The 13,466-nt window shown below is 35.6% G+C and overlaps 1 protein-coding gene across 2 annotated transcripts; it reads left to right on the plus strand.

Annotated features, from left to right (window-relative positions):
* Positions 1-34: 34 nt before the first annotated feature.
* On the plus strand, positions 35-13,109 carry sar1b (secretion associated, Ras related GTPase 1B). 2 transcript variants are annotated; one of them, XM_086176888.1, is made up of 7 exons: positions 35-110; positions 2,980-3,055; positions 4,988-5,107; positions 6,877-6,942; positions 7,940-8,043; positions 8,978-9,109; positions 9,948-13,109. In XM_086176888.1, exons 2-7 carry the CDS (start codon positions 2,998-3,000, stop codon positions 10,062-10,064), a joined length of 597 nt encoding a protein of 198 aa, XP_086033014.1. In that variant the 5' UTR covers positions 35-110; positions 2,980-2,997; the 3' UTR covers positions 10,065-13,109. The 2 variants fall into 2 exon arrangements, with proteins under 2 accessions (XP_086033014.1, XP_086033013.1); XM_086176887.1 differs by lacking the exon at positions 35-110 and adding an exon at positions 449-615.
* Positions 13,110-13,466: the final 357 nt, after the last annotated feature.

A 13,466-nucleotide genomic window follows, 5' to 3' on the forward strand; every position in this document is an offset into this window, starting at 1 on the left:
TCAACGTCGAAAGTGTTGGGCATGCGCAGTGTGTACACGTGGCATTTCCTTCAGTGCTCCCGAATTTATAGAGTACTGGAAACAAGAAGAGAGCCCTGGCCTGGGTTTAGGTAGGTCACTGTCTTTGTTTTAAATACGCACCCAGTTAATTTGATGTGGCAGAACGTTTAGTCACCTGGCAAATTTACCAGTGGAAGTGACACAATGTAATGACTTACTGTGGCTCACAGGATAGATAGAAAATAATGTTACATCACAAGATGGAGGCAAATGTATCGATTATCATTATAGTTGGTATTTTATTAAATGACCGCTCTTGTACGTCTAATGTTGCACGTGTCACTGTACAGTAAGACTGTTTTTTGACAATACAGATGATAGTGTACCATCCGTAACTTGTGCCTCCAGTCGGAAAGATGATGGTGAAACATAACCAGGAAGCTGCTGGGGCCGGAGTTTTTGGGAGTTGTTGGGACAGCCATTGCAGGGTCGTAGCCCAGTAACAAAATAGGAAAGGGGAGGAAGACCTAGCGTTTGGCAGTTTTTTGTCATCTGCCTGGGCCCAATTATATGACGCGAAGAGCGAACTCCCTTGGTAAACGAATCTAAAAACGGGTAAGCGTCCACATTTAGTTTTATCTTCAATGATTGGACGACTATCTTTGAATGTTCGCCATCTAGGCTAACAAATTAACCCCTTTGCTAACGGTACCATGTTAGCAATGCTAATATGTTCACTTCTTACCTATTCATGTAAAGAGAATCTCATATCGGTTAACATTTTTAAAATATGTGTTTTTTTCTAATTTAGAATACTCATTTTTTAATGCTAGCTTTATTTTGTTTATATTTTGGTAAAGTATACAATGTGGGCAAACTGCTATGTAGCTTACGTAGCCATCAGTCCCTCGCTGCTACGTCGCCTTTGGAGAATATGACACGTAACTAGTGGTTTCCTGTTAGCCAGCATGCTAGCCGACGAAACACTGTATATTAATATTGCTTTTATCTGTATATCGAATTTCGACACAACTGTTTGGTAATTGGGATCTATTAATTTCAATTCCTACCAGCGTGGGATTCCGTGATTTAGTCTGTGAGCCTCTCGGACAAATCCTTGGTTTTTAACAGTAGGAGCCACTCGATATTAATCGACGATGAATACGGAGTTTGCAATGTTCTAACGATGTGCACTTGCAGAACGTACCCGAGATCGTAGATAATGTTTAATAGAGACACTACCCTAGTGACAATGTGTCATACCGATTCTTTTAGACTTGTGAGATTAAGCATAATTTGATGTGTACCTAGCAATGTTAACAAAACTATATATTGAGTATTTCTATTATGTGGACGACAATTCATCGTTGTTTACCAAAAAAATGTTCACAGGGATTATGCTTCAAACAAACCATTTGAAGCATAATTGCTCTCCTAAGTTTTAGCAAATTAAGTCCCATTGCCACAATACAATTTGACAAGAGCAAATTAAAAAGACGCAGAACGTTTTTAAATAATGATTTGAGTAGTAATGAAATCTCCTCGTGATTTTTATGTATTGGTGCTATGAACATAGCCCTTTGTTAGACACAGGAAAGTTTTTTTCAACTGATGCCAGAATATGTTTGGGAGAAAGCAACATTTGAGGCAAGGGACTTGAACCCCCAGCAGCGGCTGAAGTACATTTCGGCTCTATGTATGTGGTTTTGACCCTTGACAACATTATACTTTAGCCCTCGTGTTGTTTGCGTCTTGCGTAATGAGTATTAGAGGTCAGCAACTTACTTTGCCAAGATTCCTCTGCCATAGAAACAAAGATATGATAAAAAAAGATGAGAAGAAACTTTTAAGTTTGAGTCTGTCATTCATTACAGAAGAAGAGATTGGGGGGTAACATTGATTAATTACAACAGGCGCTTTTACTGTATAATCTTGTCAATATTTGAGTCAAATTGAGGAAGATTATCCTGAAAGGATAGGCTCTATTGACAGTGTTTTCACAGATGTTTTTTTTTTTTTTTTTTTTTTGAAGTAAACACCAACTTCTCTGAAATTTCTGACTTGCTCTCCAAACAATAGTGAAGTAATCAAGTCTGAGTTGCTGAAAAAAAACAGTTTATCTAATATTACAAGTAGTCAACATTTGAGTTGCATCACTTGGACTGGTGATACATCACTTGCATCACTAGTGCCCATCAGATATTATTTCCTCCTCCCTCTCTTAATTGTATCCTGAATGTAACTATGATCTGATTTGTGAATTGATTGAGTTTTAATCATATATCATCTGCACAAATGAATAATTAGCTATAAAGTGGTCAAATAATGTCACTGAAAATAAGATTGCCATAAGTTATATCCAGGTTTTGATGAAAGATTTGTGCTACTGTCACTATTTTGATAAGAGTAATCTTATTTATGATTTGCTAATTGGGCCCTTTTTATTCCTTTCCCAAAAACAGTTCACAATTGTATTTTATATCAAAAAACAGTTTATTCTATCCTATCAAATAATCTTTTAAGACAGATTTGTAAGTGTATATTTGGCACCAGTGCTTTCCATATGCAAATAGTTTCCAACAGCATTGTTTCGTCAAGGTTTAGGGCTGATTTTAGTTTTGTTTGGTCATTTCAAAAAGCATATTGTGTAGTGGAAATAAAATCTATTAATCAGAATGGAAGCTAATTAATGTAACATAAAACATATAACAAATCCATGTTAATTTAATGAGGGTTATAGACACAAGAAATATTGCAAGCCAAATAAAGACTGTATGCTTTTTGGAGTGTCTTTGGATTTTCACATGAATAATTTTACGTGTTAATTATATATGGTGAAAATGCTTTTTGGTATGTTCAGCTAGCTGTAATGCCGTTATGTATTTTACTGAAAAAAAAGTGATGATTTCAAGTCCTTTTTCTGAATATTGTTGAGAATTTGTATCTTTCTTACCTGTCTTTTTATGTTTCTTATTCTAGGATTCAAAAACTCCAGATATGGCTTTCATATTTGATTGGATTTCTAGCGGTTTCAATAGTGTACTACAGTTTTTAGGTGAGTATTGGAAATCAGACACCTCAACTACTCTTATTTACAATTTGAAAGCTTAAAATTACTCATGTCACTTTTAAAAGGCTTGTTAAAACAGTGTTACTGACGTGTATATATAGCCAGTAATCCACATATTAAATGTCATGTATAAAAGAAAAATTGTTACAAAATGTATATAACTTAGATTTACATTTAATTTGACCCCCAATCACACATGCTCTTCAAACTGCTGAAGTGCCATTGACTCCAATTTTTGATACATCATGAGAAGGTAGACGATACTACACTACAGTGAGGTTTGTTTATTGTGTATCTGTTTGTTGTAGTTGATGGTTCAGGTAATGAAGCATCTATGTAGTCACAGATGTTGTCAGGTAGAATGTTTTAATTCAGGTCTTTAGCCAAGATATCATTCAGTCTTTTTCTCATGGAGTGAATGACATTCATGCTGTACATAAAACAACTCTTTACTCACCCCCCATTCATTAAATGTCTACCAGGGCAAGTTTTTTTCTTTAAAAAAAACAAACAAACAAAAAAAAATCTTACACATGGGAATGATAAGCAACAGAGACATCTAATTCTTTTAAAATAATTGTCCTTGTGTGTTCTATCTCCCCCAACCATTCTTGTAAAATGGTTTCATTTTAAGAATAAATTCTAGAGTCAGCTCCACTTGCTTTTACAAGGTGTATTGATTGAAGGGGTAATCTTGTTCTTTGCCACACAGTTTAATCATGGTATTTTTGCTTTGTATGTTTCGATGATACTAAACATGGCTGCATGACCCGTGTACTTCACCTGCTTGCTGATGTTAATGTTTTCCACGTTGTTAGAAATTAATCAAAATTGTAATTTGATCCTCTTCCTCCAATTGCTTTTGTGCAGCTTGAAATCAACACTTACAGTTTTGATATTGGTTTGTTATGCAAGCCGGTTAAGCTTTGATTTCTACAGGGGACACAACAGCAAATTAGCAATGCAGTAGAGTTCTGCAAAGTGTGTAAAATCAATTTCTGTCCATACTTTGTGAACAACTCATGGCTGTTTGATTTGCTCACGTTACTGACTGAGTCAGTGTTCCTGTCAAAGCTGCATTGTTGAACTTTCTGTCTTCAAATGGTTCCTTTCAAGGTCCTGTTCTCCCTGTTTGACTGGTTGCATCGTGTCATAATTATGCCACAGCTGAAAATGTTAAAAATCCACAAGTTTTAAATGCCAACTAAATATATCTGCTATTTTAAGTCTCATGATACTGTTTTTAAGATGCAGTTAAGTTGTAGAAGTACTGACTTTTTGTGTCTTTGGCTCTTTGTATTAGTTACGTCTCTACATTAATCAAATCTTCTTTTCCTTTTGGCTTTTCCCTTCAGGGGTTGCCATAGGGAATCGTCCTCCTCCATCTAACTCTATTCTCTGTATCCTCTGCTCTCAAACTAGTTTACTTCATGCTAACTTCTCTACATTGATCAAATAGGGGCTGAAAATCAAGCTAACCATTTTGCGCCTCCAATCATTATGGATAATGATTTTCAAAAATTTCACAAAATTGTAATTAAATTATATGAATTTTACACCTTTCCAGAGTTACAGTGCAGCTACAAGTTCCATAACTAAGAATAGGAGAGAATGTAGTGTATTTTCTGTGTAGGACTTCTAATGTTGAAAATATTGGAGGAACACCCCTTATTGCTCATTGTGTGTCATAAGAAACTGTTTAAAACTGACAAGCAGAATGGCAAGGTAATTCTGCCCCCCCCCAATTGTCCTTTGTTTCTTAAAGTTATGAAAAGTTGTGATGGAAAAATATTAATTTCCTTCAGTGTCAAAAATTATAATGCAGTTAGAACATTTGTCACAATTGTATTTTGTAGACATTTTAATTCCTCATAGCCTTACTGTCCTCCCTTGTTCACTGACCTTCTATTTTTTCAGGACTGTACAAGAAATCTGGCAAGTTAGTTTTTCTTGGCCTGGACAATGCTGGCAAAACTACATTACTGCACATGCTCAAAGATGACAGATTGGGACAGCATGTGCCAACTTTACACCCAAGTAAGTTTGCGCCACTCATGCCCAAGCCCACTGAGATGTATGTTGACAATCCTCAATGCAAACAGTACATTTTCAAATAAACTACTGTTAAATGTGTTTGCGCTCCAAAGATGTGCTAAATAAAAACTCGAAATGGGTAGAAAAAATATCTAATGTGGATTTCGCCATTTAGGAAAAAGATCTCTAAATGTTTTATTTGTATGAAATTATGGACATCACATGTTGTTGAGCTTTATAAACATAAAGGCATGGTTTTCCATGAGAGGAATTAATCCCCAGTTCTAGACTACACTTTTTAACTGAGGACTGAAACGGCTTTCTCAGACTTGGATTAAAACAATATCAGGCTTGTCTTAGTCTTGACTTATATAAATTCTTGAAGAAAGGCTGGAGCGAATCCAGGTCTCAGGTCTGAGGACTATAATATGACCGGAGGCAGATTTATCTTCCTGATTATAAAGGTTGTTTGCCTCATGGTGCATAGAGAAAATGGGCTACCTTAACTATATTTATAACACTCAGAGACAGGAGTAACCTGTTATTCCTGAGTTTGTGTTCTTTTTAATATTGTCATTTCGACTTATGAAACTCTATAGCAAGTTTCTCATACATGGTCAGTCTTTTCACTTGTCTGCCTGGGTCAGAGACACTGGCTGCTGCTGCTACCAGTGCAGAGGGCTTCTGTACCTGAACTGTCTGGGTCGCCATTATCTCGGGTACCATTTCAGGAGTTGTTCAATTTTCTAGTCATCTAGTCTCCAAGGTCTAGATAGGGGTCCCCAACCTGTCTCAAAAGTTGTTTTGTTTGGAAGTCATGTTAGCTCCTTTCTACAACCGCAGTCCATGCATTCCTTTTTTTGCGTTGGTAGTTCAATTATGCTGTTTTGTTTCAGCTTTTGGGTACTTAGAAATAATGTTCTTTATAACTCTAATCTCACTTATAGAAGTTTTCTGAGTGTATTGTTTTTTTCCCTTTCTCCATTATAGATGAGTAGTAAAACTCCAGTTACACATACTCATACACTGCTAGTTTTATTTAGAAAAATTCCGCCACAGGTTTAGAGCATCCTCCCCTTTGCACCATTGAAAAATTGTTCATCTTGTCCAAGATTACTTTAGTGTGAGACTGTAGTCTAGGACAAATTGATCTGAAGTTATGGTAAGTAACATTTAGCAAACCATTGGATTAGTGTGGATTAGTTTAATACGATCTAATTAAATCCTGGTTTTATTCAAGCCCTGAATGTGAAACTGACCCAAATAGCAGATGCAACACAACTTTCCAAGTTTTTCTGAGGCAGTCTCATAGTCATTGTATTATTTGTGAGACCACATCTGGACTTTCAACACACCCTATTTAGTTATATAAAAGCTATAGAATTCACATTTCTGAACTTATTTCACCTCTACATTTTAGTCAATGTTGAGTTTTCAAGTTTAGTTCCCCTTAGTAACAATCATAGTACAAAAAACACTGGAGAATTGTGGCCCACGTATTTTACCCAATATAAACTGATTAGATTAAATCAAGCAAAGTAATTCTAAATACAGAAATCAACATTTATTGAACATGAATACAAAATTGTACCTTATAAATAGTCTGGCTTCAGTACAAAAAAGTAAAGCATTTTGCAATGGTAAACTTGTCTGTATGCATTGGTAATCTAATGGTATTTGTGATGAGGTAGTGGTTAAATGTGTTGAACAGTGTAGCTGAATTCATTCCCTTTATTCCCTCCTCAAATATTTTATTTTTTTACCTTCTACAGCTTCGGAAGAATTGACAATTGCGGGCATGACATTCACCACATTTGATCTCGGAGGCCATGCACAAGGTATTATTTGCTCCTTTTTTTTTCTTTAGGTTTTTTTACAGTTTATTGGTCTGTTAAAGTATAACATTCTCCTTTCCATTTGAACACCTTTGAGGCATTATAATTTTTACCATATTGGCATACCTGACCTAGAGTGAAGAATGTGCAGTGAAGACAATTACTGTGTTGTTCTGAATATAAGATGATCCTTGATGTAAGATGACCTCCTTTTCAAGACAGGCTTGTGGAAGAAAGGATTCTCTAGTAACATTTTTAACGTCACAAACACATCTTATTAAAAAGACAGTACCGATAAAACCTGATAAATAGTGGATCCTATATCACAAAAGAGGAAACATTATGATAACATATGGTAGATTGTTGTTTATAACATTCAATATCTTGGTGTTTTCCTGGGATATGGAGGCCACATTGAAGCATCTTTTTTTTGTAGCATCAGCTACATGAAATTTATTGGTTGGTATATTCACCTCTTTAGCCATCTACAAAGTGTTCAGTTGCAATATGGCTCATTTAACAGGCTCATTCTGTTTTTTTAGCAGCATAATCATACCATTGCCTGTCAATTTATTGCAAGTTTTCGTTTTGGGGCTGTAAATACTCATCGCTGAGTGTTTGTAATTTTGCAATGGTCTTTCTGGTTATGCCAATTTCCAACATCACACTCTGTGACTCCATAGTATTTGGCCACTTGAACATTGTTAAATAACTTTGCAGCATTCACCATCATATACCTAAGATTAGCATCATCATTTGATTTGCTTGCTAACTTCAACAGAGATGGAACGAACATGACATTAAGTTATTGACCCTTGTTTGCTGCCATCTATTATTGTGAGAGTATTTTGAACACTGACTATAAAGACAATCCCACCTTTTCAAAGGAGATTTTCTGGGAAAATCTACTCGCATTATATATACATATCAATAAACATTATGATATTTAACTATTAAAGACATTTGACTAAAACTGTTGGTTTTTGTTGATTCATAACAGCCCGCAGAGTGTGGAAAAACTACCTTCCTGCCATTAATGGCATCGTCTTCCTTGTGGATTGTGCGGACCACTCAAGATTGCATGAATCAAAAGCAGAACTTGATGTAAGATCCACCTTCAGATTTGAATTTTAGAGAAGTATTTATTTTACTATTCAGAAGTTCCTTTTTAGAATTTAGTATTATACATTGAGGCTGAAATGTCAGCTTACAGGGGTTTTACAATCATGGTGAAATGAAAAAGAGAAGATGAATGTTGAATCGTTTAGACTGTATGAAGATTCCCAACTCCTTGGTTTGTGTTAATTTTTTCTCACTGTGTCAGGGTTATTCCCGCTTCAAGTTAGAAAAATATATAAAAATACAAAATATATAAAAAAAAAGTGCTCAATTGTAACGTGCCACGTGTACACTAAGCCCAGGCTGGGCTGATAGGCTTACGGACATCTTGCTTACTCTTGAAGTTTGTTGTCAGAAACATTAAATGATACTCAGCATAAACTAACCCAGTTAAATTTTTATAACCTAGATAAAATGACAACTTCAGTCAAGACAGAGAAAGGAACCAATACAGGAGGGGAGGAAGAAGAAAGTAGGGGAATCAATTATTAGAGCAAGGGAGAGGGAATTTCATGTGTCTCACTGGTCAAGTATGGACAGGCCCCATTTGTATCTGTATAGAAAGTTCCTCTTAGCACAATTTTGTCCCCACAAAAGTAAGAACTACTAATTATAACTTAGGTAGTCGCTGAGGTAAATCAGTCTGACTTTCACATTTGTTAATTAAGCTGGGGTAGCTAATCACATTATTGTGGATTGTCCTCTATTCCAAATGTGATTCAGTTCAATGCTTTTCTGTATTTTTTATGAAATTGTGGATACACCTGGGAAATAGAGAATTAAAGGAAAAATTAATGGCATGGCTCATGCCTGGGGGCCCCTAAATATTTTAATAATCGCTAGTTAAAATTTACATAAGTTAGAAAAGCATATTCGTATCTCAGGTTACATTTTTCCCTTTTTATATGTACCCTCCCAGGCATTAATGACAGATGAGACCATTGGAAATGTGCCTATCCTGATACTTGGCAACAAAATTGACAGACCAGAGGCCATCAGTGAGGAGAAACTAAGAGAAATTTTTGGATTGTACGGCCAGACGACAGGCAAGGTGAGTTCAAGACATTCCCCATATGAGACGTTGCACCCTGAAATGTTTGTCCTTAAGTACTGCTGATTCAAGAATTCGTAAGCTTATAGCCCTTTGTGGAAAAATGTTAAAATGAACAATTGTCACTCACACTATTGAGGTTTTTGGTCATATAGAGCAAACTGTATATTGATGAATGGAATTTCATCACAATATCTACATTCCTGCTTACATGAAATGACTACAAAAGAGCATGGGGATCTAATTGCAATGCCTATAATGATATGGTTTTAAAAGTGGGGATACTGCCTCTTTAAGGTTTGGTGAAGATAACAATTCAAAAGAAAATCAGGCCTTGAGGAGGACCTTGAAGAAGCTAGTGTAGCTGCTCGTTTGAGCACCAATTTACACATCTTATCTTCATTTTGACTGTGGAATTTTACTTTTACCATTTGGGGAAAAAAAAAAGAATTTTGTCTCATAACCAAAATGTGTGTAGGTGTACAAATTAGGGGAAGAATATGAATTTTGATTGTTTTTTCGTAACACTTAAAAATGTTGATAAGTAGTTGAAAAAATATTTGCTAATGTTTCAAATAAGCTGACAATGTGCCTGAGAGCTGTTTTTCAACTGTTTGTAAAACAAGCACATGAAAGTCATTTCTGGTTGAAAGAACTGCTTGGTTAAGAAACCTGTGTTAAAGGGTGACTGGATTTTATTTAACCGGAGTCGTTGAACAAATTTTAGAATAGTTTTTAAATGGTAAGTCACTTTTTTTGCATCAAATGCACTATCTTACTCCAACTTTGCATCAATACAGTAAGTATTGTGAATGACATTTACTTGCTTTCCTCTTAGGGTAATATTCCTATGAAGGAGCTGAACACAAGACCACTGGAAGTATTCATGTGCAGCGTCTTGAAGAGGCAAGGCTATGGGGAGGGCTTCCGCTGGCTCTCCCAGTATATTGATTAAAGCAGCCAAGCCTTGTAATAAACCAACGCCACCGCCATCAGTGGGCGCTAAAAACCAAACACCCAAGAAGCCCACCGTTGCCACCACTACCATCATCTTCAGCCCCATGTTTGGTTAAACAAGTTTGCATCCACTTTCACAGAAACCAGTAAAAATTGATCCCAATAGACTTTTTATTGGTTGAACATTTGGTTCTGCACTTACAGAATTCATAACTGTATAAATGTGCAAATGCTTTCCAACTCTCTTTCTTTGTCAAAGAGAGCTATAGCATTAATTCCACAGCAAAGGGTATTATAACCCTAAACCAACAAGTCTTTTCAATATTGTGTCTGTTGTTTGCGGCCCTTTTATCACTCTTCTAACCATCTGTTGACGGCACTGTATTCTCATTGTAAATTACATAATTCCATTGATATATCAACAATCCTTAATGCGACTCACCCTTCAGTTCAATATAAATAGCTAAGCAACATGGCATATACATTGCTATTCACCTTAAATGTTTGATATTCAGTCAACAAAGTATTCAATCACCAAGCTTTGGTTTGTTCCATTTTTTTCCTCCCTTAAATTACATATTAAAAAATAACCCAAACAAACAATTGCTCAAGTTTTGATCATGTTTTCAGCCCCTGCTATAGATGTATGGGTATTCAGCCCTTTAAATGAAAATGGACCATTTGTCATCATCATTTCATTTGTCAAGGTCAGAAATTGCTAGTCTAATTGAAATTAGACTTGAATTCCTATGTTTTGGTTACAAACTTAAATGACATTGAAAAACTTCAAGTTGTCTGGGTTCCCTTGTAAAGAAATGCATGGGGCTGTAGTGTAGAAGTTGGGAGGCCATTTTAATAGAAAATCAAACTGTTGAATTCCCCTATGAAGCTTGGGCTGTAACTCAAATGAGGTTTAAAGACAACCTAATTAGCCCAATGGTCATAAATTAAAACTACACAAGTAGACCACACTTGAACAATTGGCATAATTAGCTTTATAATAGCCTGCGATGACAGGAGACTCATCCGATGGCTGTACATCTATATTGTAGTTGTTTCTAATCTTCTCTATCTACAGATTTATTTTCCGGCACAACTTTTTGGCTAATCTAGTGACCAAATGTCGTTTAGAGATGGACAGTGTCAATACTAGGCACTGGTAGATCGACCATATATACATATATGGGGACCATATAAATATATGAAATGTACATGAACATCGTACATGGATTTTGTATCTTTTGGTGGTATCCAATGTGCATTACCAGAATTTGTCGCGCATGCCTTGTTCTGTTAGATTTTTTTTTTTTTTAATTGATCATTATTATTTCTGAGTACACCAGGAGGGATGACGATGCCAAACTTTACAATGAAAGCTAAAAGTTATGTTTTTAAATGGAAATTACATAATTGCACATAATACGCTCTTTTCTGTCCCAGTCACATTGTGTCTTTCATTCTTTCATAACTATGACTTGGGATTTGCTGTTATTTGCATCATAAAAATGTAATAAATGTTTGCAATGAACAATAGGCTTTAAAATGAATCCATTACAATTCTGCATTTCTTTTCCCTTATTTGCTTTTTTGGATTTTCTTTGACCGTTCAATCATTTTTAAATTCCACCCTCTGTGACTTTAAGACTACAAAATAACAATGTAATGAAAATCATAAATTAGTTCCAAATTTGGCCACTAGATGTCACAATGATGAGTAATTTTAAGCAGTAGTCTTTTTTTTTTTTTTTTTTTTTTTTTGTCATTCGCTCACAATGGTAGATTGGTAGATCATGCTCCAGGACCAGTAAGACAATTAGAATCTACAAAGTAATTTATCTTGAGACACAGGAATGATATGACCTGAAAGACCACTATTGCTTAAATTCTAGTTACATAGGTGAGAAAAAAGGAACAAGGGACATATTTACATTGTATCGCACTAATACGTTTGCATTTTTCTTTTAATCTGTTTGATTACTATTCAGTGTAAAACAGCGGACGTTGGCTTGAGAATTTCTCATAATTTTTTATCAAATCAATTATGGATTGACTCACAGCGAGTAGATAATAGCCAGAACAATGGGAGCTGCCATAATTGACATCACTTTGGCTTATCTGAGCATTCCCTTTGACTTTTCCCCAGCTTACATTGGGGAATACGCTGACAGTGGAAACTAATTTTGGCGGAGATTCGAGACGTGCCTGAAAAAGCGTGCTGGTGATGAATACAACAAATGGATTGCATTTTTCGTGATCACGTCTGCATGGGAAAAATAATGTTCCTTAGAGTGCATACATATCAAAGAAGGTCATGGAAACACTAGGTCTGAGAGCATTCCTGCAAGCTCGTATTTAATGTTAATACAATTAAGAAAATTGGTTTATAGGTATACTGTATATTATACCATCCTATCATATTTTAACTGTGTTCCAGGTTAAAAAAAAACTATATGATTGTAAGCAAAAGGTGAAGAGTTTGCTGCATTTCTTTACTTTTATAATGCTTATGTGGTACATTTAAGCCAGCAGTTTATTCTGACTTAAAGTGTGACAACATAATACGTGCAGAACACTTCTGCCTGACCCCAAGAATTTTCAAAATTAAATTCCAACTTGTCTGTGTGTAGTTTGGGTATTCTCCCTGTGTCTGTGTGGCTCTTCCCCAGTTTCCAAAAACTGCATTTGGATAATCGAAGACTGAAGATGTCTGAATGGTCGTATGTCTACGTACACGTAGCCCTGCGATAGACTGACAACTGGTCCAGGGTTTACCCCACCTCACAATGACAGCTGGAATAGGCTCCAGCAGTGTGCAATGATGACACAGATTTTCATATATTTTTTTCATTTTAACACACATGCTCTATATTCATGTATTGTTTCATAATTTAATAGCACAACATGCTATCATCAGATCACTGCGACCCCCTTAACTGTCCCTTAACAACCCTCATCCCACCTTTTGAATGTGAAGCAGACTTGAATGAAATATCTTGTGTTCATATTGTATACAATAAAATACAATTAAACATACATCTCACTATCTTGGTCAGGATGATACATTTGGTATTGTTGTGTTGTGGTTTCCCAGTACTATTTAAGAAAAATAGATGATTGAAGAAGCATTTCAATCAAGAAACTTGGTTTGCTTAAAAGATCATGAATTTAACTTAACCCTCAAGTGTTTTTAGCCACAGTCTTATGGAAGGTTGCTCATATAAAGACTTGATAAAGATACATTGAAATTAAAATGTGTAATGGCCAGGCCTCAAAAATATTGCATTGGGACATCCACAATGTATGACAGATTATTGCATATTTTGCTTAGCTCTAAAGCAGCTGGTGAGATTGAAAATATGGCTGCATTCCTCTTGTCCATTTAACAAATCAAAATCTACAG

This window comes from Fistularia commersonii, chromosome 29 (assembly GCF_037954325.1).
Source record: "Fistularia commersonii isolate RoL2024-O1a breed Wild chromosome 29, RoL_Fcom_v1.0, whole genome shotgun sequence".
NCBI lineage: Eukaryota > Metazoa > Chordata > Actinopteri > Syngnathiformes > Fistulariidae > Fistularia > Fistularia commersonii.